This window comes from Pogona vitticeps, chromosome 6 (assembly GCF_051106095.1).
Source record: "Pogona vitticeps strain Pit_001003342236 chromosome 6, PviZW2.1, whole genome shotgun sequence".
Lineage (NCBI taxonomy): Eukaryota > Metazoa > Chordata > Lepidosauria > Squamata > Agamidae > Pogona > Pogona vitticeps.
In genome coordinates, this window is record NC_135788.1 from 106,310,700 (window position 1) to 106,334,465 (window position 23,766).

General features: G+C 42.8%; 2 protein-coding genes across 2 annotated transcripts; both read right to left on the minus strand.

The window, feature by feature from the left end:
• Positions 1-14,718, minus strand: LOC110078514 (uncharacterized). The gene is made up of 12 exons (XM_073004525.2): positions 9,096-14,718; positions 8,860-8,971; positions 7,635-7,728; positions 6,124-6,178; positions 5,721-5,861; positions 5,084-5,244; positions 4,835-4,933; positions 4,461-4,606; positions 3,957-4,131; positions 2,446-2,558; positions 2,251-2,335; positions 1-2,047 (listed from the first exon to the last, which is right to left on the minus strand). The coding sequence occupies exons 1-12, from the start codon at positions 9,211-9,213 to the stop codon at positions 1,991-1,993; spliced, it is 1,356 nt and encodes a 451-aa protein (XP_072860626.2). The 5' UTR covers positions 9,214-14,718; the 3' UTR covers positions 1-1,990.
• LOC110078571 (sulfotransferase 1C2) lies at positions 14,084-23,477 on the minus strand. The gene is made up of 7 exons (XM_078376984.1): positions 18,808-23,477; positions 18,548-18,676; positions 18,366-18,463; positions 17,627-17,753; positions 16,727-16,821; positions 15,762-15,942; positions 14,084-15,197 (listed from the first exon to the last, which is right to left on the minus strand). Exons 1-7 carry the CDS (start codon positions 18,977-18,979, stop codon positions 15,085-15,087), a joined length of 915 nt encoding a protein of 304 aa, XP_078233110.1. The 5' UTR covers positions 18,980-23,477; the 3' UTR covers positions 14,084-15,084.
• Positions 23,478-23,766: the final 289 nt, after the last annotated feature.

The window sequence follows — 23,766 nt, forward strand, 5'->3', positions numbered from 1 at the left end:
TTTCTACAATGAGCTTTTATTAAATATTCCACCCCAAATTCCTGGCAGCACTTGCTGGCGCATAGTGTAGAAATAGAGACCTTATCAGGCCTGTTCTGTCACAGCTACAGTAAGGACCATATATTAAGAAATAAAATAACTACTAGAAGTAGGCCATTCTCCCATTCATCACTTAGGCAGTCATGTAGACCAACCAACATAAAGAGCTCCAAAATTAATTGGGCTAAGTAACAGTGCATCATGTTTTAGTTTTAGCTCTCTCGCTTTCACAAAACAGCAGTCTGTTAACCTTAAAGCCAGTGGTTTTAATAGGCATCATTTGTTGTCACTGACCTTATTTCTTGTTAATATGAGCTGTTGGGAACTGGTGTAAAGCAGGGTCAGGGGACCTTTGGTCTACCAGGCATTTGGATTTACAGCTACCATCAGTACCAGCCATCATAACCAACATCTGGAGAGCCAAAGTGTCCCCATTCTTGGTGTAAACAAAACACTTGCATCCTCTGGTAAACTATTTCCAGTGCAATCAGGTTTGGAAATTGGAGCTATAATCCAATAGGCTAAGCAAACCTTTTTCAAGCTATGAGGGCTTTAATTAAAAAAGAAGCTCAAATTAAGCCTACCTCACCTTGTGATTATAGACTACAAATTAATCAAACCTTTTTTAAGGCAAAGGATTTGAGTAAGAGAAAACTTGAGGCTTCCAATTTTCCTTACTGGACTATGACTTTTATCAGCCATAATTAATATGGCCAGAGATATCAAGAGTTGTAGGAGCTGGAGGGCATGACCTCCTCACCCCTGGATTATAAATAGCTTCTAAAAGCACCTCAGAGTATGAGCTATAGTAACTATTACTGTTACTAGTCAGTTATCTCAGTAGGCAAAGTACATGGAATATACTGAGTATCATTGCTGGGTACCATCTTGGTCATCTCTGAGGCACAGAGATGAAATCTATGAATATAAATACAAATCAAAGAATGCAAATAAGTTGCATTTCCTTCCAGTATAAATTACTTCCTGGTGCTGGAGGAAGGGGAAGGGATGTCACTCCCAGCATGTAACAATACTGTAGATGCTAGCTTATACCAGATCATAAATGGAAATGGGGGGGATTTCACAGTGTAGGTAGGAACAGAGGAAGGGACAGTGGTATTTACAAAGATGCCTCCATGCTTCATGGAAGAACTGGTGTCCCTAGAAGGCACTTATTACTGTGAGACAAAAGATCTACTACTCTAATGCAGAGGCTGAGTTATGAGGTATGTCTTTCAAATGGTAAAAACATCAAAGTTTACATTTAACACAAACACATCCTCATTAACAGGACTTGTCCCATTGGTTGGGCCAAGGCCTAGCAATCAGGAACTAATAATGTATACATTGACCAGACAGAGACTGAATGTGTGGGGGGGGGTTGGTTTACACATTGACACAGAGATGGTACTACAGCCAAAAAGGGGACATGTGGGCCATGAAGCTGGGTCATGAAGACACCATCTTACTGGGGGGGAAAAGCTTGCCCCTTATGAATGTCACTAATAACAGTCACTACAGGCCCACAACAGTTGTGTATTATTCAAGAGGTATGGCTGTACAATCATTTAGGAAATTGTAAGTAGCACAGTTGACCTGAATGCAAAGAAGATAAAGGAAAGGTTGCTGTTGCACCTTCCTGAGGGTAGAGGCACTGTTGAACTAGATGCGAGGATAGCAGGAACTGAAGAAGTACATCACTGTCATGTTAGACATAGTGCATTACATGTTAGTCACTGTTCAAAAGATCACAGGATGCCATCACTATCTGATCAAATACAAGGAGTTGATCTATGTGGGAACACTGGGGTGGAAGGCATCACACTGGCCCCTTTGAAGGTTCACAGTTGTATGACACGCTCTTTTCCCAAGCAACTCAGAAGGGAAGGATTTCTGTATGGCACAGGGGTGGGGGATTGGTGGTATCTCAGCATACACTGGGGAAGAAGTCTCAGCTGAGGTCTTGTTCACCAATGCTCTGATGAAGATATTCCTCATAGAGTTGTCGCTGCAGAAGAAAACAGCATTACTTACAATGTGACACAGTAGTCAACCACTTTTGTACAGCAGGAAATACTACTTAGTGACCCATTACCCCAACTCCCATAAAGGGATCATGAACTCTGCTGCTAGCCACGATCCTCTGACAAAGGTACTGAGTCCCCTGTCACAATTCCAAACCACCACGTGCAAATTCTTATCACTATCAACCTTTTTTTCCAGCACCACGTCCAACACATAGTTTCTTCGATCTTCCAGCTGTCTCTTCTGCTTTTTAGAAAGGGTAGGCTTCATCCTAAGTTGGACACAAAATGCAGAGAAGTCAGGAAAGAAGTGCTGGAGAAGTGTGGCAGGTGTCCCATCTGCACAGAGAGCCCTCAATAGGAAACCAAGAAGCTTCCTTACCTCAGAGTGTAACTGGCCAAGAGCAGGAGGAGAGCTGAGAGGCAGAGAAGGCCAAAGAATACTGTTAAGGTCTGTTCTTCAGGGACAAGACTCCAGACTGTAGCAAGAGGGCTCTGAAAATTCACATAAGAAATGACATTCAAGATACTAATAAAGGTAAAGGTAAAGGTTCCCCTTGACAATTTTTGTCCAGTCGTGTTCGACTCTAGGGGGCGGTGCTCATCCCCGTTTCCAAGCCATAGAGCCAGCGTTTTGTCCGAAGACAATCTTCCGTGGTCACGTGGCTAGTGTGATTTAGACACGGAACACTGTTACCTTCCCACCGAGGTGGTCCCTATTTATCTACTTGCATTTGCATGCTTCCGAACTGCTAGGTTGGCGGGAGCTGGGACAAGCGATGGGCGTTCACTCCGTCATGTGGATTTGATCTTATGACTGCTTGGTCTTCTGACCCTGCAGCACAGGCTTCTGCGGTTTAGCCCACAGCGCCACCACGTCCCATCAAGATACTAATGCTGACCTATAAAGCCCTACATGGTTTGGGACCTTGCTAATGGTTTGGGACCTCTCCCTAAAATAAAATTCTTGTGACACTTGCAGGCACTGATGCAATGGGTAGCCACCCTGAGGAAGGCCAGGAAGTTTATGAGTAGGTGCTGGCCCTTCTGTGCAGTGGCCACCTCTTTATGAAATGGTCTACCTATGGAGGTGTGCTGTCCCCTTTCCTCCTAATATTCAGGAAGCACATTAAAACTTCGCTTTTCAGAGAGGCATTTCAGGATATTCCCCCTTTATAATTATTAGTCATTTAGTTTTATTTTGATAATTATATTCTGTATCCTTTATCTTGTCCATTGCTCCCGTCTTGATTTAAGAGCTGGTGTTTTGTTATATAGATTATATTTTTGGATTTGGCTTTTCTTTGTATGTTTATTTTACTTTATATAAGTGGTGCGGGTGTGTGGTTGTGTAAAGTAAGCAGAAAATATATATATTCTGTACTTCACAGTAGGTTTTATTAAAATAAACATTTCAAGCATGGCTGTCTGAATTAACCCACGTTCTGTACTAACAAAAGCTAAATTTAGTGAGCTACGCACATTATGTGAAACAAGCATGAGTATTTTAATTATAATTAAAACACTATATTAATTAAATGCAAGGCACTACCTAAATGAAAAGTAACAAACACAGTCCTGCAGGGAGGCTTGTACTCTGAAAAGGGAAATACATCATTGAAGGGTAAACGGAAGCGTTGCTCAGTTGTGCTGCTAGTTATATGGAGAAATTTTAAAAGCTAAGAAAGGAAATGACACCATGTCCATCTACAACGGTCAATCTTCAATTCCACTTTGGATTCAGATATTTTACTTTATTTAATAGCCAATGGGGCTTAATTGGGGAGCATAATGTGAGAAAAAGCAGGAAAATGAGGCATCTTGGTCCCTGCAGAAAAATGAGAAGTCATACCAAATCAAAACAGCAAGAATGACGACCAGAAAACTACCTACCACATAAAGCTGTAATGCTTCGTTTTGTTCCTCTCCCAAAAGCAGAGACCACAGCTGGCGAGCAAAGGATGTGCCAAACAGCAAGGTCAGAAGGAGAAAGATGGGTAGCAGGCAGCCAAATAGCCCTAACAGCGTTCCTCGAAACAGCGCACGGATGTTGCTGCTTCTGGCCTCACTGCGGGGTAGGGGTAGTGCAGAGGGGAAATAAAATGTAGACTCCTGAGAATGAAGACTTTGGCTGAAATCTTGTTGCTCAGTGCAGTAACTAACACTAGGGTACACCCACTGAATCAACTCAGATTTGGTAAGTCAACTCCTCTATATGTTCCATTGATTCAAATTGGCTTATACTATTTGTGAGTTACTTTTTCATAGTAAGTCACAACTGGAGTAGACCCACTTTAATCAATGAAGCCTCTTTTGACCCATGCCATCCTCCTGCATAGGAATATTAGCCTTTACCTCACAGGTGAATCTCCACCACCGATGCTGCCATGCTCTTACCTGTCATCCTGTAGCAGCTGCTGTGTAGCCTCACAGATGAGGTGACAGTCCCGCTCCAGGGCATTGAGAATGTGCTGGACAGTTTGGCTGATTGTCTTTTCAATGGTTCGGCAGATCTCCTCAATCTGATTTACACACCGGCTTGGCTGATGGAGTGAGCAAGATTAGTTACTCAGAACATCATTTTACACACCATCAGCATCCTGCTTATAAAAGACCATTCTGCCAAAACTTCAACATGTCACTTGTTTTTCCTTAGACATCCTCCAGCTTGCCACCTTTTCACTAGCTAGATTTCACTGTGGCCCAATGATTGGCCTGACCCCTAGAACACAATACATAGGATGGTCTGTGTAGAAACAATTGCCACTCACCTTATTGGAGCTGGGGATGTAGATTGTGGGCATATCAAACCCACACTTATTCAGGCCTGGACGCTTACAAAGTTCCTGAACAATTTGCATCAGCACCCTCTGTCAGGGGAAAACACAGGCCAGGATCAAAAAAAGAGAAGCAAACACTGAAACCTTTTTGCTACTCTTGGTCACTTCCCTCTTTGAAACAAGAACTCCATCTCCCAGTTCTTGCCAAATATCCTGAAGGGATTTTCTCCCTGGGGGTACCTGTCTGTCACCCTCAGCGCCAGCCTCATCAGCCTTGCTGAGGTAAAAATGTAGCTTGTCGCCATGTTCCTCATTGAGCTTCTCCACAATATTGAGGGTGCGTTTGCAAAGTGCCTGTCCCATGGGATCAAAGAAGACCAGGATGAGGTCACAAAGCTGACCTAAAGTGAGAAAACAGGAAGATGGCTAGCAGAACTGACTGTAATTTTACTAGAAACCCTGCTTTACTAGAAACCCTGCTTTACCAACGGGACTAAATGCAAAATAGTGATTGGGGATGTGTGTCACTACCAGCAATAACCCATGAACCACAAAATGGGATATCCTGCACCCCCAGATACAAATCTACATCTAAGTTACTACAGATCAACAATTCTGGCACTCTTATCTTAAACCTAAACATTTTATTGTTAAATAACGCCTTGGCAAACTACTGCCAATCCTGATCTATAACTCCCTCAGCCTTACTAGCATACTCAATAGAAATGTACTGCCGGAGCTATAGACCAAAACAGTTGGAGGACAAAATTTCACCACCCTTTGCCCGTATCTCTTCCCTTATCTTGTTCTTGCACAGGTTGATCTCCTTTTAGATGCTAGCACCACCTGGAATGGGAGTTGTTTCTGCCATACTCACCGAACCAGATGAGGGCTGCTTCCACATCAAAAGGGTATTTCATATCACCATCCACCAAGCCTGGTGTATCAAGGAAGGTAACCAGGGGGAACTGCTTATGTTTGGAGGTACAGATCTCAGTGCTCAAATACTCTGGCACCCCTAAATGAAGTAGAAGGGACAGAATATTAAAACTTTACAGCAGCCTCTTGCCACTGACAGGTGGCAAACACCATGCCAGCTCTCCATCTACATCAAAAACAGGTGCTACCTTCCCGATCTCACCACCCATCTATCTTAATGATCAATGACAACATTTTTAACAATTGCCTGCTGCATTCTTTAGTAGCAAGTGTCGTGTCTCATGGCAACAGCTACTGTCTAAATCAGATTTATGCTTTTATTCCAAGTGGGTGTAACTAACCTTTGAAGTTCTGTAAAGCCTGGAAATGGGGGTACAGATGAAGTGTAGCATTACCCTACAAAAATGGAAGGAGGGAAAAACAAAGGGATTTAGGACACAGGGCATCACTATGGCTACAGCACAGATGGCTTTTAGAAGGATTAAACAAATCCACAGAGGATCAGTTTATGCCGTATACCAGCATCAAACCCTGAACAGCACAATCCTTGCTTAAGATGGAGGTATGAGCAAGCATGAAGGATCCTCAAGATTTCCAGGACTACAGAAGAGTTCAGGGGGGCCAAATGAAACCAAACCAAACCAGAAAAGAACTAAAAAAAACTGTAGGGGAAAAACATTGAGCATGCTCAGTGGGGGGGGGAAGCTGACATATGGAGAGGGGCAAAACAATGAGGCAGAGAAATGGAGTGGAGCAGGGAGTGACAGGGAACATTAGGGTTACTACACTGCAACATTTTACTGCGGGTTCTACTAATGGTCAAGTGGCTTTAGCAATCAAAGCCCAAACCAGAAAGCCATGTTTTTGAAAAGAGAATAGGACTGAGAATAATAAACACAGGATGGCTTTCTCCATCTTGTCTAGCTTGTGGGCTAAGATAACTGTAGTACTGACTCTGATTTATGAGACAGATGCTTCAGGCAACAGATACTAGGGGGACACAGTCTGGGGCTAGAAGAGACAGCAGTATGCTGTGTGATCTTCCCTGCACCCCCTAAGCTAGTCTAGAGGTGAGAAAGATGCAATGTTCTAACAAGAAAGCTGAAGTTAAATATCTCACATCATGCAGTGGCCACATATCTTGTTCTTAAATTATGGAACCATCAGTTCAGTGCACCACACAACAAAACTAGATAAAATAGGTGGTAATTAGAGATGGGGGTATTTGTATTAGTATATGAATATAAATAACCCCACACAGCTAGACTTAATGAGGGTCCACTCATGCATCTGGTGGTGCCAGCAGCCCTGCTCATCCTTCCAATCGCATCCAGAACAGCACTCTCTTCCCGCCCAGCTAGCCACTCCAGGGAGGGGGACGGAGGGTGAGTCTCCCTGCATGGCTACAGAGTGGCCAGCCGAACGGGAAGACAGTGGTGCTCCAGGCACGACTGGAAGGATGAGTGGGGCCACCGCTGCCGCCAGACATGTGAGTGGACAGTTCGGCCCCAGGGGCAGGCCCCTTGTTAAGTCCAGCTGCACAGGGATGTTCGTATTCATATACGAATACAAATACCCCCATCTCTAGTTGTAATCCCCAAGTTATCTACTGAGCCAGCCAATTTGGACATTCCACTGCCTGTCAGTGTTTTGTTTTGTTTTTTTAAAAGCTGGAATGGGAAAGGGTATCATCATGTTCTTTGCTTCAGGCACCAAAATGGCTGTATTCTTTCTAGTTGGGGTTCCATCGGAAACTACCTGCTGTGTGAAACCAAACATTTTCAGTTCAGAGAATGGCAGAAGGGTAGCAGTCTTCTCCAAAAGGGTGCTAGTCAGAGGAAGAAATTCTCACCGTGAGAGATTCCCGCTTCCTTCCACTGGTGATGAAGGTGAAGCCCTGAGTTTCAATAGCCACACCGGTTCGTTGGATGTGCTCCTCCACATACCTGCAAGGGCATGTTAAGAAAAGCTCAAAATATGCCTGGCTGTGGGGTGATGGTGGAATTAGTAGCTTCCTTGAAATGCCACTTTTCTGCCAAGACATCCTAGTCAACCAATATCAACATCAAAGTTCAGTTGCTCACAATGTCCTGAAAAGGCAACTAGCTCTAACTGCTAAAATATCTCATAACACGAAGTGTTCACACAACTTTTTCTTACATTATGCAAGCATCAGTTCAGTGTGCCACCCAACAAAAGTTAGATTTTAAAAGGGTGTGTAATCCCCAGGTTATCAACCAAACCAATTAATTTGAATGACAACTTGTACCTCATACTCAAAACATTATCCTATTACAACCCCTTTTTATTTAACTTTGTTGTGTGGTGCACTGAACTGATGTTTTCACAACTGTAGCAACAATTTACGATACTGTTTTGCCAGTGTATCTTGCCTATAAATTGCAGATATGGCAATAAACACTATCTTTATATTGCATTAATGTAGCAGAACAATGCTTAATGCAAACATAGCACTTCCTATTTACAGTGGACCCTTGACTTACAGACGGCTTGACTTACAGACTTTTTGAGTTACAGACTTCTCTGGCCGCAAAATTTAGGTTTGACTTGCAGACTGAGATTTGACTTACAGACCAGAAAAAAACCAAAATGGAACAAAAACGGCCTGTTACGGGATTAATCGGTTTTCAATGCACTGTAGGTCAATGGAGACTTGACTTACAGACTTTTTGACTTGAGAACTGCCTTCCAATACGGATTAAGTTCTCAAGTCAAGACCCCACTGTAAATGTAACATTTCCCCCAAGCTGTGGAAAACACCACAATACAAAGCCAAAACAAACCACATGGTTAACCCCAAATCTGAGACCATTTCCTTCCCCATGATATTTTACACACACACACACACACACACACACACACACACACACACACACCGCTGATTTCCCCCACAACATTCATTCATTCATTTATTTATTTATACCCCACCTATCTGCATCCTAAGGTCTCCCCCATGCCAACTTGCACCCATGCCACTCAATGCCTTAGCATTTTCCCACACCAACACTGCCCCCATTTCAGCCCAGACCCCCTTTTCCCCCCTCTGGTCTCCTCACCAGTTAATGAAGCTGCTCTTGCCAGCACTGTGGTTGCCCATCACCATGACGGTCACTTTGCGGCGTGGTGGAAGCAGGGTCAGTCCCAGCCGAGCCCCGATAGACACCAGACCTGCAGAGAGAGGGCAAAACAAGATGAGGGTCGCCTTGACTGCCTGCCTGCCCCCCCCCAAAGTCCTTTATTTGCAAAGGAACCCCCACCACCACCTCCATTTTTCACACCAACCCATCCTCACCATGACCCGGATGCACATAAAGCGAATGGGCCTCCCGTAAGATCTTTTCTGTCACCGACTCAATCCCACCCGCTACTGGGGGGTTGGCAGCTTCGCGGGCCCTCCTGCTCCCGGGCATGGCTGCTGACGAGCACCTAGGCAACGGAAGAGGCGGAGAGGCCTATGCAAAGAAGCCGGTGAGCAAAAAAAATACAACTCCCAGAAAGCATCTCGCGGAGAAGCCGTCCTTTCCCCATAATGCAATGCGGCCGTTTAGCGTATTCCCGCCGCGGAGAACTGTGTCACGAATAGGCGGGCGTAGGTCATAATACTACAATTCCCATGAGGCAGAGCGGTTTCAGGCTCCGAAGGGCTGGGTCACCTAAAGATAGTTCCAGGGGGACGCAGTCTTAATTAAACTTGCAGTTTTCCCGTTGCGGCTGCCAGAAATGTACACGAGAAAGGCAACTGCTGTGGAAATAAAGAGGCGAAAATTCGGGAAAACAGCCCAATTAGCAAAAGAATTACATGAAAGTAGCACTGATTTGTATCAGATGTATGCCCTCTCCCTTCCTCAGTTCATTCAGAAAGAATTAACGTAATTATTAGGAGTTAATATGAACCAGTTTTAACTCTGCTTCACACTCGCGTATTGATCCTGTGTCATAAAACTGCGTTAGGTTTGGTCAAGTTTTCGGGGTGGGAGTGGAGAGTGACTTCGAAAGGTGTGGTGGTGAATTTAAAAGTTGTTGGCGTTCATCTTGCCCATCTTCAGAGCCATGCATCAAGGAGTGTAAAAGAAAAAGAAAGAAAAAGAGAGGGAAAAAAGCAGGCTGCTGTGTTGATCCACATGAACAAACCTACTTCCAGCAGGTTCCTTCTCCCTATTGGTGTGCCTCTTCTGCTGGGCTAAGAAGAGTGGGACCTACAGGTCTGTGTCCTCGGAAGCTTGGAGAGTGCAACACAGGTCCTTTGCAGGAAGAGAGACATCCTTAGGCACCAGGTCCCAATGTTCCAGGACTTGGTTGGTATGATGGCAGTCTAAGTCAGTGATGGTGAACCTGTTACCAGGCAATCTCTATGTATATTTTCCTGCTTTGGGGTAAGTGCAAATAAGAAGGTCATCAGGACGAGCTTTAAAGCCCCATATCATATCCCACTGCTCTGCAGTATCCTCAAGCAAAGGGACTCCCTGAACATCTGCTAGCTCGGAACGCTTGATGTAATTTGGATCCAAAGTTTCCCATGTGTGTTGGGTATTCATTATCTGGTGGGACAGAAAAGAGAACTGATGGGAGAGTATGGCTTCACCTTCTGCCTCAGAACTAGCTAATGTTCCTGCTTTATCCCCTCTGGTACCGGAATGCCAGGACACCCCTGCCCACCTACCAGCACTTTAGTCTCTGCTCAGAGTAATCTGACATCCTTTCCTTCCTCTGGGAAGATGTCTGCCTCTTTCTCTTTCTCTCTGTCTCTCTCGGGCTTCCTGGAGTTAGTTCATGAATCCTGGGTGTGATTCAGAGACGCAAGGGGCCGGCTGGCCTTCCTGCCTGCCTGCCTGATGATTCTTGCCCGCTGCAAACGGGCCCTTAGCCAGAGCCTTGTCCTGTGTTGACCTCTAGGTTGTTTTCATGCTTAACCCTTAGTGGAAATAAATGTGCACATCTGTCTAGAGATACCAGACTCTCTTTCCCCTCTTAAAATGATACCACTTTCTTTTCAAAGTGACATTTTTTCCCCAAAGTGACAACCCAGTTGGCCCACCTGATACAGGCTGGCCTTCGCCTCTATCCTCATATCCCGCAGATGTCAAATGTAGGGCCTTTGTTTGATGACAAAGTTCAGTTCAATAAATGGATATCCTGGAAATGCAATGCATGCCTCTTCAATCTTCTCAGCAAAAACAAGAGCCATGACCAGCAAAGGCACATATGTAAAATTTAATATAATAAACCAAGACAAAACATACATTTTTGTATGTTTTGGTGTTGTCTCATCATGATTAGGATGTATTTTGCCACCAAGAGAGAAGAAGGGACAGAGTGGTTTATTTCCACTCTTGTCAGCCTGCTGCTTTTCCATACTAGTTGTGGACAAACACACTTCTTTTCTCTGTCCTATTCCTACCTCCTCACACCTCCAGCTGTATCCATGCTTCACATTTTTCTTCTAATCTCATTTACTTGCACTTTAGATTATGTGCAAATGACAAGGTCATTAGACAGAACTAGAAAGTGCCATCTTGCATCTCATTGCTCCACGGTGTCCTCAAGCAAAGAGACTTCCTAAAGTTCAAGTTCGAGTTGCCATGTCATTTAAACCAGTGTCTCTTTAAGTGGTGACATCTGGCTGTTAAAGCACACATTTTCACTCCATACTGTACCTTGCACTCCATCAAGCTTTGTTTTGTGATTGGCCCCAGGAAGGTAAGCACAAGTTTTATTTGGAATTTCAGTTGCCCAGACTCTTATCTCTGCGGTCATCCCACTGCTGCTGAAAGAGCCTGCCAATCTCCAGGAATTCCCCTTTTTTTCTGTTCAGACATAGTATGACCCTCAGTCTCCAACACTTTCACACATGTGATGGATTTGGGCTTCAAACATTCCTTCCCTGGCTGGGGAACAGGCACCTTGTGGGGCAAGACAACTGTGAATAAATTTCTCCACCTTCTGCCCCAAAGCTGCTACTGCTCTGCCTCATTTCCTATGTGGTGCCACCTGCCAACAAGACTTGCCTGCCCACCTACCAGCAATTTGTGCCCCACACGTTAGTCTGTTGTCCTTTCCTTCCTTGGACTGTTTGCCTCTTCCCCTCTCTCTTCCTTCCTGAGGTTACTGCATGTCCTATGAGTGTGTCTGGAGAAAGCAAGGGGTAAGCTGCCTGACTAATTTTTTCTCCCATTGCAACTGGGCACTTACACATAAGATTCCCATCTTCCTTTCAGGTGGCTCCTAACAGGTCTGCTTGGAGAGAATCCAGGTGACTCCTACCTGAGATAGGTTGGCCTTCAGTCAACCATGAACTGTAATAACAAAGGTGAAGACCGTTGCTTAATAGCAATGTTCAGCTGCAGAGTCATGATGGTTCACCATTTATAATTAACATCCCCTGTATAAACAACAGCAATATCCAAATGTGGCGTTGAAGCTTCTGTCCTACTACGTATAGCATTGCCTTAAACACAGACTTTTAAAAGGAGAAGATATCATCCTTTTGTAACCATCCCGTGTTCTTTTTTACTATATCTTCTGAGTTTTTCTTTGTATCCTGTCCTCAAAACCTTTAAGGAGGGACCTATGAAACAGAGGTATGTCATCATGCAATGGGGCCCAGAGCGCTCATGTGATAACTGGGAGCTCCAGTCACCATCAGCCAGGTCCTGATCCATACGCTTCCATCTCCTCCTGCGGCAGCTACCTCCACCCATAGCAGTTCTTTTTAGTTCCCCATCCTCTTTGCTCCTGCAGCCATGGGGGATATTGAGGTAGAGTAAGAGTGGCCAACCGGGTAGGTGGGGCTTGTCAGCCATGGATGGCAGCCCATCTAGGAGAAGGAGAACTCCGATTTCAAACTTCCACTGCCTTGTGGCTATATCCACTGATGAAAAAGACTTCAGGAGTTAACCTAGAGGCAAAATCCGAATCTGGATCCCGAAGACAGTTCATATTGTTCTGCCAACTCCTGCGACGTTGCTGGAACCAGTTGTATTGGCTCTTGCCTTTCCATTAGACCATTTCAGCAATGTAGAGAGGGGGGAATCTGATGCTTGGGTAACAGCCTATCCTCCATATTACTTTACACAGGCTTCATGCTCTGGAGAGGACACTCCTCGATTCAGAGCATGTTACCATAGTCTCTCGAGACTGACGGATGCCTGTGATGAAGAGTGGCCAAAGGCATCAGTAAACCCATGTGGAAATGTCTAGTGCTGTAAGTCCTCAGGATCTCGAGGAGTGTGGGGATTTCCTAGGGAGTGCTGATTCAACTCCAGTCCTCCGGCAAAAATATTTCCACAGATAAAATGTGCTTCTGAATCTTGGTGTCCGACTTTTGTAGCCCAGATTTCAGATCTCTTCCCAGCAGGATGGATCATAAAAATGGACTGAGCTCTCAAGACCTCTCTGGAATAATGAGTGCTGTCTCTCTAGCATCACTTGGTGCCATGCCCATCTCTGAGCTTCTCTTCCATTATGGTTTTCCAGCCTTCCTTCTCTTTGTGTATCTCTGTACTTCATTCTGCCTGTCTCTTTCTTCCTGAGAGCTACAAGTGATCCAGGGTCTTAGTAAGTTTTTGATAAAACAGGGAATCTGTGTGTGGTCTTGGCTTGGCTGAAGCTTCTCAGATACTGATATTGAGCAGCCAGCCAGCTCCTTTGCCAGAGACGACTTTCCCTATCCCATTAATCTGGTGTGAGATTAACTACATATTTGTGCAAGGATACAGAGTGAAAGGAACGGGCTGTGAGCACTATTACTTCCACCCATGTCAAACTCTATTTCCTCAAGATTCTCTCTTTTTCTCCTTGTTCCAAAGCAGGTCTATATTGGATTGTTTGCAACCCATTTTGTTTTCGACACACACACAAATCTGTATTTCCATTTGTATTTATCAAAATGTACTTTTATGCAACTTTTTGGTATTCACTCTCCCATTCAGTTGAAGTATTGTATTTTGTGTGTAATTTTCTTCCAGTGTCCACATTTCAGAGATATGCATTTGTGTTTTCTCTGTAGTTTGTGAATCACATTGCAACTTCGGGAATTACATTGCAAGCTGTGTTTTGTGAATCACACTGCAATCTTAGATTTTCAGATACCACTTGTGTTTGGTTCCAGGATGTATAAATTGCGTACACATACAATGCATTTGTACTTACTTACAGTGCATTTGTACAATTCATTGACTACACAAAAGCCTTTGACTGTGTGACCACAGCAAACTGTGCCAAGTTCTTAAAGAAATGGGAGTGCCTGACCATCTTATCTGTCTCCTGAGAAATCTATACGTGGGACAGGAAGCAACAGTTAGAACTGGATATGGAACAACTGATTGGTTCAAAATTGGGAAAGGAGTACAACAAGGCTGTATATTGTCTCCATGCTTATTTAACTTACAGTATATGCAGAATACATCATGTGAGAGGCTGGACTGGAGGAATACCAAAGCAGAATTAAGACTGCCAGAAGAAATATCAACAACATACAGTACAGTATATGCAGATGATACCACTCTAATGGCAGAAAGTGAGGAGGAATTAAAGAACCTCTTAATGAGGGTGAAAGAGGAGAGTGCCAAAAATGGTCTGAAGCTCAACATTAAAAAAAAAATAAGATAATGGCCACTGGTCCCATCACCTCCTGGCAAATAGAAGGGAAAGATATGGAGGCAGTGACATATTTGACTTTCTTGGGCTCCATAATCACTGCAGATGTTGGCAGCAGCCATGAAATTAAAAGACGGCTGCTTCTTGGGAGGAAAGTGATGACAAACCTCGACAGCATCTTAAAAAGCACATACATCACCTTGCCAACAAGGGTCTGCATTGTCAAAGCTGTGGTTTTTCCAGTAGTGATGTATGAAAGCGAGAGCTGGACCATAAAGAAGGCTGACCGCTGAAGAATTGATGCTTTTGAATTGTGGTGCTGGAGGAGGCTCTTGAGAGTCCCCTGGACTGCAAGGAGAACAAACCTATCCATTTTGAAGGAAATCAACCCTGAGTGCTCACTGGAAGGACAGCTGAGGCTCCAATACTTTGGTCATCTCATGAGAAGAGAAGACTCCCTGGAAAAGACCTTGATGTTAGGAAAGTGTGAAGGCAAGAAGAGGAGGGGACGACAGAGGACGAGATGGTTGGACAGTGTCACCGAAGCTACCAACATGAACTTGACCCAACTCCGGGAGGCAGTGGAAGATAGGAGGGCCTGGCATGCTCTGGTCCATGGGGTCACGAAGAGTCGGACACAACTAAACGACTAAACGAAATGAAAACAAATAGCCACAGACATGTGCTTACAGCTGAGTGCGGAAAATCAGTCCACTGCTTCCCAGCTTCTGGGCACAGATGTCATCCAGTTTTTCACTCTGAGCTACTGTGAAGTATTCCTTCCAATCTCCTACAATTCCTGCAGGTGGGAAGACAATTCCAGGAACAATTATCACAACAACCCAGCTTCCTTTTTTCTTTCAATTCCAACCCAGGAGTTTTAAAACTTGCTCGCTTACTTGCTTACTTACATTTATTTGTTTACTTTCTTACTTAAAATATTTCTACCCCACCTTTCTCCTCAAAAGGACCCAAGGTGACCAACATCAGGTCAAAAATGTTGTATACAGGAAATATCCTGAGCCTCACTATTTCTCCTCCTAAATTGAGACTAGCCTTTTCACAAGGAATGTTAAGCCAGAATTCCAGAGGCCCTGGCTTGATTTATACAAGCATGCTTCCTTCTACATCTTTCCCCACTAGCCTGACTACTAAACAAACCAGGGAAGTTTGTTTAGTGGCGTTGTGCCACCCCACCCCACCCCCGCTTCTTAAGCCAGAAACATAAATCAAAGTTTCTTCTAGGTTTATGACTTCTGGCTTATTTTGAAATAGAAGCAACCTGTGTGACATGACATAAAACAGCAGTCCAAATCAACTTTATCAGATGCAGCTTGAATTTATGTTTTCTTTTTCTTCCCACCTTTCCTCAAGTAGGGTGATACACTTTGGTCCAAAATAGAAGGCGGCAGTGTGGTGTAATTTGTCATTGGGTTCACTTTCATGCTGCAAAATTCTGTGTGTAGCACAATCTGGTTCAAAACAGATTCTGAGAACTCAAGGCCCAGGAATTCGGCTACTTTTCTGATTTCCCGGGCTGGTTCCTAGGAAAAATAATCATAATCATAATCGTAATCATCACCATTCGTCATTATAAACAGTATTAGCAGGAGCTACAAGGATAACTTGGGTTGAAGGTAGTGAATTCTGTCTAGTAAAAGAAACTCCAGACAGAGGGAAATCTAAAGTTTCTAGTTCTCATCAAAGAAAACATCATCTTTCCTCACTCGTTTCCTTTACTATCTTGAGTTCTGTTGCCAGAATGAATCTATTCATCTGAAATAATTCTGTTTGTTTACCAGGTGAACTATCCAGTTTTCAGTATGGTGCAGTAAAGAAGCCTATTCATATTTAGAGTAACCCAGCTGAAATCATTATCGCTTTATCTGGCTATGGCTAAAACTGGATCCAGCCCAGTTTGTTTTATAAGTTGAACATCACAATAAGAAGTAAATGTTGCCCTCTAAATGTTATTTTTAGATTTCATCACTGTTTCATTGGCTTGATTGTTGGTTTGAATCATTGATATTATGGTGACTGAGTTTTCGACTACATAGTTGACTCTTTTGTGTATAAACTTCAGAAAAGCAGGATGTAGTTATCTCTCTCTACAAATATGACAGATATTCACTAAAAATCAATCCCTTCCCCAGTCCTGCAAGTTACTTGTAAAGTGAAATACATTTTACCATTTGATTGCTACTGTTAATTCACTCTGTTTGTTCATTGGTGCATTAAGATAATGCTCCTTCTTGGAAAATACAGCCCTGGTATGTGGATATGTGTGTGAGAGGGAAAGAATAGAGAAAGAGGGAGAGAGATGAATACCTCTTTCATGTCTTCGTAAAAAAGGTAAAGAATTGGGTGACGGTCCTTAGCTTTCCACCAACCAGAAACATGGTCAGACCATGAGCCATAGATACCTGCAATGAGAGGGTGAAATTAAACTTTTATGGAGAATACATATTCACTCCAATTAATCCATTTTCATTCCTTGGAGCTTTCCTCTGGGTTTTCCTCAGAGATGCATACCTCAGCAACCAAACTTGCAAATTAGTCTAATGCTTACTTTCACATGATTAGACACAAAACAAATCAGATGGAATAGAGGAGAAATAAGTAGAGAAAATCACATGCTTATTTATTTTATTTATATTTCTTTGTTCAATTTATATACCACCCATTTAGCTACCCAGGATACTCTGGGTGGTTAACAAGAAAAAACAATGACTTATTCAGTTTATTAGCTGAATTCTGTTTCAGACTTTTATGGAAATAAAGAACTGGGAACTACTAAACAATTTCACAATCATCATAACAAAGAACATGGCAGGTTCATGTAGTTTCCCCCTTTTTCACAGGATTTTGTTAAACCTGAACTACAGTATCTTCTGTGTTAACCACAAGCAACGGCAGACAAATCTGTCAGCTTCTGCTTCCTCACATATTCAAATTGGTAACTACATATTAAAAGCAAACTTAAGTAAAATTTTCATTCATTCGAAACCAGTTGGGCTCTGTTTTCAAATAGTAAGGAACTACCCAAATCTGTTTGGGGTATAGGTTTCAGCACCTTGGATAGCTCTGATATAACTCAGGCTAGAACCCCAAACAAATTTACCACCTCACTTGCATTGGACCCACAACCTCCTTACTAATAAGATAGTCAAACATTCTCACATGAAGCTCTATCTCTGTTACTTTTTATGCTTCTCAGCCCCTACTCACATTTCCCTGCAATGAAATCCTCCAGGAAATGGTTCCACTCTCCAGGGTCTGTTGTAAGCTGGTTCATGCGACAAAAGTGGAAGTAGGAAACTGCATTGTCCTTGATGTTCCTGGCTAGATAGATGATCTGTAGAAAGACAGTAAAAGGAATACAAACATAGGAGTTTCAACCTCTGGCTTTCCTAACCATAGACACCCTCCTGATTGTAGTACAGACTACAAATGGCATCACAAACAGAGATAAGGGCAGGTGGGTTACAGTTGAACATATGAGATGAGTACCAGACTGATGAAGGCAATGCAAGACTAATTATCCCTTGTTGCAACATGGAACAGCCCACCCCATAAAAAAATATTGCCAGTACTTAGTTCTTTCATCCTGCAATGAGATATGCTTGACTCACAGGTTAAGTCCCATTGAATTCAGCAAGACCATGGCCGTAATCAGATGTTTTGGCTAGAATCCTACTGACATTAACATCAGGTTTGTGTAACATGCCACTGCAAATTGACAAGGTGCCACAATGAGTCTCAGTTATGTACTTGGTCACTCCTCTGATCACACAACTGAGATGTGCTTCAACAGCTTGCCAATTAACCAAAGTGAGCCAGGGCAAGTTACTCAGGCCTTGCACAAACTCCAGTAGGACTCTGGCCAATGTATTTCAGCTCCTAGGACTGAACATTTACCCAAATTAAGACCTACCCTTCTTTCAGTGCCACCCCCCCAAGTCCTGACCTTGCATTTTTGTTCCCAAAAGGAATGTGGCAGAAGATGAACTGGAAGGTGGGTTTTCAGCAAACGTGGGGAGGGCATTCTGTCAGCCAGTTCCAAGCCTGGAACACCAATGGACAACACTCAGCCTTTTATGCCGTGCTTCATAGTTTTGTGAAGAAGTATGCCGCACCCCCCACACTCACCTGTGAAAATGGGTTCTGGAAGAAATAGCTCTATGAAGGGGCACCGTTGATAGATAGGGACCTTGTCACACTTCCACGGGTCGCCGCCATGATGTATCATGTCCACAATTTCTTGAATCCAAGTAGTCCCTACCAAAAAGAAGTGGAGAAAAATTGAAGAATGTAGCATTCATCCAGTGGTTCTCAACACCCCCAGCTCCATTGCACTCTCTTTATAGCCACACAAATGCCCCATATTTCTCCCCTCCTCTATAATTTACCTGCTTTGGGATATGTGCAGATGAGGAGGTCATCAGACCAAGCTTTGAAGTCTTGGATTTGATCCCACCTCTCTGCAGTTTTACTGGGCAAAGGAACTCCCTCAGTCTCCATCAGCTTTGAGAACTTGGAAGATTTGATGTTTAAACTTTTTGATTCAGATTCAGTGTCCATCCTGTGGCAGGGCAGAAAAAGAAATTATAATAATGGATCTACCTTCCTACATATCTCCCAATTAATTTGTTTCTCCATCCTGCTCTCTCTGCCAACATTGTTTGGACCACAGATTATCATTCCACACCTGTTTGACAGCATAACGTGCATTGCAGACAGTATAACTTGCATTACAGACCTGACCAACCTCCCTTCCTTCATTCCTTTCTGTTTTCTCGGGGGATAATCATAGCCAGTACCAGAGTAACTGAGAACACTGGTTCCTATAATCTCTGAGGCAAATCTGGAAAGCTCAATCCCCTTGAGGTTCTCTGTTGTTGACTTTCAAGTTCATTCCAACTAAGGTCCATAGTTAATTGTGAATATTTTTGTGTGTGTTATTCTTCATAGCCACAAGGAGAGAAAAACAATTCTCAAAATTTCTGAGTGCATGACTATATAGGAAAGTACACCTACAGTATTTGCTTTGAAGTTTTTTCAGTCAGGTCCCTGGTAGTTTCCGTGGCTGAAATCCCTATCGTCAACCACACCAGTGCAATTAACTATCCTTTTGTAAGAGTCCACACCACACTTTCCAATCATTTCATTTTCCACTGGGAACACAGCTTCTCCTTATTAATTCTGGCTTATTTTCCACCCCTTCTCTTTACCTTCATTTCTTAGTTTTAGTTTTCAGAGGTGGGGTAGTGCTTATCTGAGTGGTTCTTAACCTTTGTTACTCGGATGTTTTTGAACTGCAACTCCCAGAAACCCCAGCCAGCACAGTTGGTGGTGAAGGCTTCTGGGAGTTGCAGTCCAAAACTCCTGAGTAACCCAAGGTTAAGAACCAGTGCGATAAAGCACTAAATTCCGAAAGCACAATTTTTTAAAAAGGGGAAAAAATAAAAGGAGATAACAGGCACATTGTTGAGGGGAATTATCCTACTGTAACACCATGCTCTACTGAAGACACCATAGGACATTTCCATAACTGGCCCTTTGGCCTTCAATCACACATGCCAGAAAACACAGAAAAGCAGTACCAGCTGAAAGCTATGCAAAAACAAACGAACACCCCACTCCCTGTCTTTGAACAAAACCTAACTAATGTCCATGAGAAAATACTGGGCTTCTCTGTAGTTAACATCATGCCACGTAGTTGACGGTAAATACTTTGATTTTAACCGTGCCAATCTGATACAAACTATAAGGTAAATCACATCCTGTATTACTTGCGCTTAACTTATTTTGAAATTAAAGTTTCTTGTTTGGGGCTGCTAAAAACACAACAAAAACGTATAAATATATGAAAATGTTAATTTAAAACATTGAAATATACAGCAACATATTGACAAATTGAACTTACTTCTGTTCTGGAAAAAGAGCCATACTGATCGTGCTCATTTATTCTCTGTCCTGCCTAAACAAATAGAACCTAAGTTAAGAAGACTCTCTAGTAAATCATTGTTTGCAAAAACAGCATTCCTGGGGGGGGGGGGTGGAATTAACATAGGGAAAAGAAAGCCAGCATATGTTCTCCTGAGAAAGCTGAGTTCTGGATATAGGATTCATTACCGGAAATGAGTTAAATGGGAATCTTGAGTATGTGCTTTTGTTATATGTTTTTTGGGGAGGATGGATTACTTGAGAGTAAGAGGCAGGAAAAATAATGAGAAACAGAAGTTTTCCCTTTGTGAAATGAAATAAAATATCCATACTTGGAGCCGTGTGTGTGTGTGTGTGTGTGTGTGTGTGTGTGTGTGTGTGTGTGTGTGTGTGTGTGCGCGCGTGTGCGTGTGCGTGTGCGTGTGTGTGTGTGCGCGCGCGCGCTTAAGAATATACTGTATTAGGTTTCTTTGTCAACAGAAGCTTCCATTTCAACAGTAGATGGAACATAATACCACAGTGTTGTGATGTATGAGAAGCAAAGTGAACCAGCCAGCCAAACATTTCTCTCCTGCCCCTCCCCAAGGCTCAAATTTCCAAAGGTGGTGTCACAATTCAGCTCAAGCACTAGCAATTTATGAAAAATAACTAGGCATGGAGCTTTTGGATTTTGGAGACCACAAATCCCGCAGTTCTTAATTTTGGGAATTCCACCAGACAGATCCATGCCTATAGGCATCTAAATGTGGCTCATCTGAAGGAAAGAAAGGCCTAGCTGGGAAGCTTTGAGGTTTAGTTTAGGCCTAGCTCTGGCCAGCTCTACCTTTAGGCAGAGTGCAGCAACTTGCCTCAGTGGTAAACGCTGAGAGGTGGACAGCATTGGTAGTCTCTTGGCCGCTCTTCCTGAACTTCTCAGCTGTTCCCCTCTCTTTTGTGGTTGAAGTGTGTATGCCACACAACCTATTCTTGAGCCATTCCACTAGCCTGCTTTCTCAGGTGTGATAGCAGAATGTTACACCATCTCCAGTACTGAGATAAAATCTACTTCCCAGTTCAGTTAGTTATTGTATGTGAAACCAGTTGGGATGTATTATTGTCCTTTGTCTTTGGTAGCAAAACGTCTTGGGCTGGTTATGAAGGTTGGTGCTTAGGAGATAAGCATAACCATTTCCCTACAATTGACAGGACTCCTAACCATAGAGTTCTCTCTTTTTCTCTTTAGCTTCTCCACTCACTCTTCCTAGCAATGAAATTCTCCAGAAAATCATTCACTTTCCAGGTTCATGAATTGGAAGTGGAAATAAGAAACAACATTGATTGCCCAGGACATTGCAGGCCTCATAAATGATCTGTGAAAAGAAAGTAAAGCAAACTGAGGAGAGATAATCTGGTCCTGAGCTCACTCTTTGATAAATTCAACATCCTGGGTTACATCTCCCATAATCTGTACTCATCATCTTCTAGTGGCTTGGAATCATGAGACATGTAGTTGAAAGGGGGGGCAATTGGGGAAAGGCTGGCAAGACCTTTCATTCTTCAGAGTTGTAACATGGAAGATCCAACCTAACCCCTCCCCTTTGTTGACAGTATTAAAAGCTTACTAAACTTAATTCCAAATTCCATAATAATAATTACCTCTCCATACCATTGAGTCAGTTCTGATGGCAGCCAGCTCCCTAATGAGGTGATATAAGAAAAGTGTAAACTTTGACCTGATGTGACCCATTTATTATGTGTTCACATTTTTCACTTTCAGCTATGTAGATTTTCAACATGTATAGATAGATTTGTGCAGTTGCCTTCCCTGAAATGCCTCACGATGCTCAGAACTCCAGATGGTTCACAATCTAAATGTAGCTTGTTCTCTTGGTATTTCCGGCTGGCAAACTGGGATATTTGTAGGGGAGTCATCATCAACAACAACATCTTAGAACTGCAGAGCAGGAAGCAACCCATCAAATCTAGCCCCTGAAAAGGGGACATAGTGGGGGGATTGAATTCCCAAGCTCTGGCTCCACCGTCAGATACCTAAATCACCAAGCCATCTAGCAGCCCAATGAAATAATTTTTTAAACTTAGTGTCAAATTCATGCATGTAAGCAATAATACTGCACTTAAGGAACTGCTTATAGGAAACCCTGATTTCCATCTCACATTGTTCAATCTCCTCAAGGACAAACTCTAGATAACAGAGTTTGCTGCTTTCGTCACCAATACCATGGTCCCTGTTTGTTCAAGGTTCAACCTAGACAGTACACTTCTCCAAGTGGTAAAAGACAATTGTCATAACACACATAATATTTCTCACCTCTCTTATCTCACATTTATTGTGCTTTGTTTCAAGATTCACTGAAAGGTAAATATGGGCTTGATTTGCAAAACAAATTGCTTGAGGCATGTGTCTCTGAGGAAATCATTTGTCAGGGGAGCTAGTTGATTACTGCGAGTACGTAGGCCATTTAATGTAAAGTTTAACCCTAATATCTTCCTTAAACTCTCTTCCATAATTTCTTGCATCCAGATGGCCCCTAGACAGGGATAGATAAATTCTGTTGCTTTGTCCCACAGCCATTTAAAATAATAATCTCCAGTTCTTTCTGCCCTGAATAGAAAGTTGTGAATTTTGCACACTATGAAGGCATTTGTAAAAACTTATGAAACTGTTACCAACAGTGAACTAAAATTAGATTATCATCTGTCTTTATTAGATGAATTCTACAGACACAACATGGAGAGAACTACATCATATATGCTTACCACGTAGCTGCTGAGTAAGAGGCTCTTGGATAAACCCTAACTCAGGGTCAATGTGTTAGAATACACAGGGATTCAAACCAACATTTTTACCAGTGAAAGCTCTGAGCCTGGATGGTGTGTGTCAATTTTGGTAATCCCCAGTTAACTTCTTAAAATCCCAAGTCTTTATTTCTGGAAACATGTCGGAATTTTGGTAAGTTGTAATAAAAAACAAATTCAAACAAATTCTCAGTAATCTTTAGCCCTGAGGGGAACTACTGGGACAAGCAGCAAGATACTGGCAATAGCAAAACCACAAAACAAAATGATGAATTAACTAGCCTAGACGGTGACTTTTTTGAGCAATGTTGTGCTTCCCAAAATGATTATTCCTATGGACAATTGCTGGACAATGTGAGTATTCCTATGGGCAATTGCTGGACAATGTTTAGGTCCTTGCCTGCAAGACAGCTCCTCCCCAGTGGATACGTTAATTACATAAAACGTACTTTTTTATCCCCAAAAAAAGTGTATGCAGCTGAGAAGAAATGTAATTAACATGCTCCAATTGGGAGAAAAAAAACCATCCTACAAAGCATTGCTAATGGGTTTATGGTTGCAAACTTAAATGATAGAGAGCAGTAAAAGTAGGCAAAAGGCACAATAACTTTTTAAAAAAATCTTAC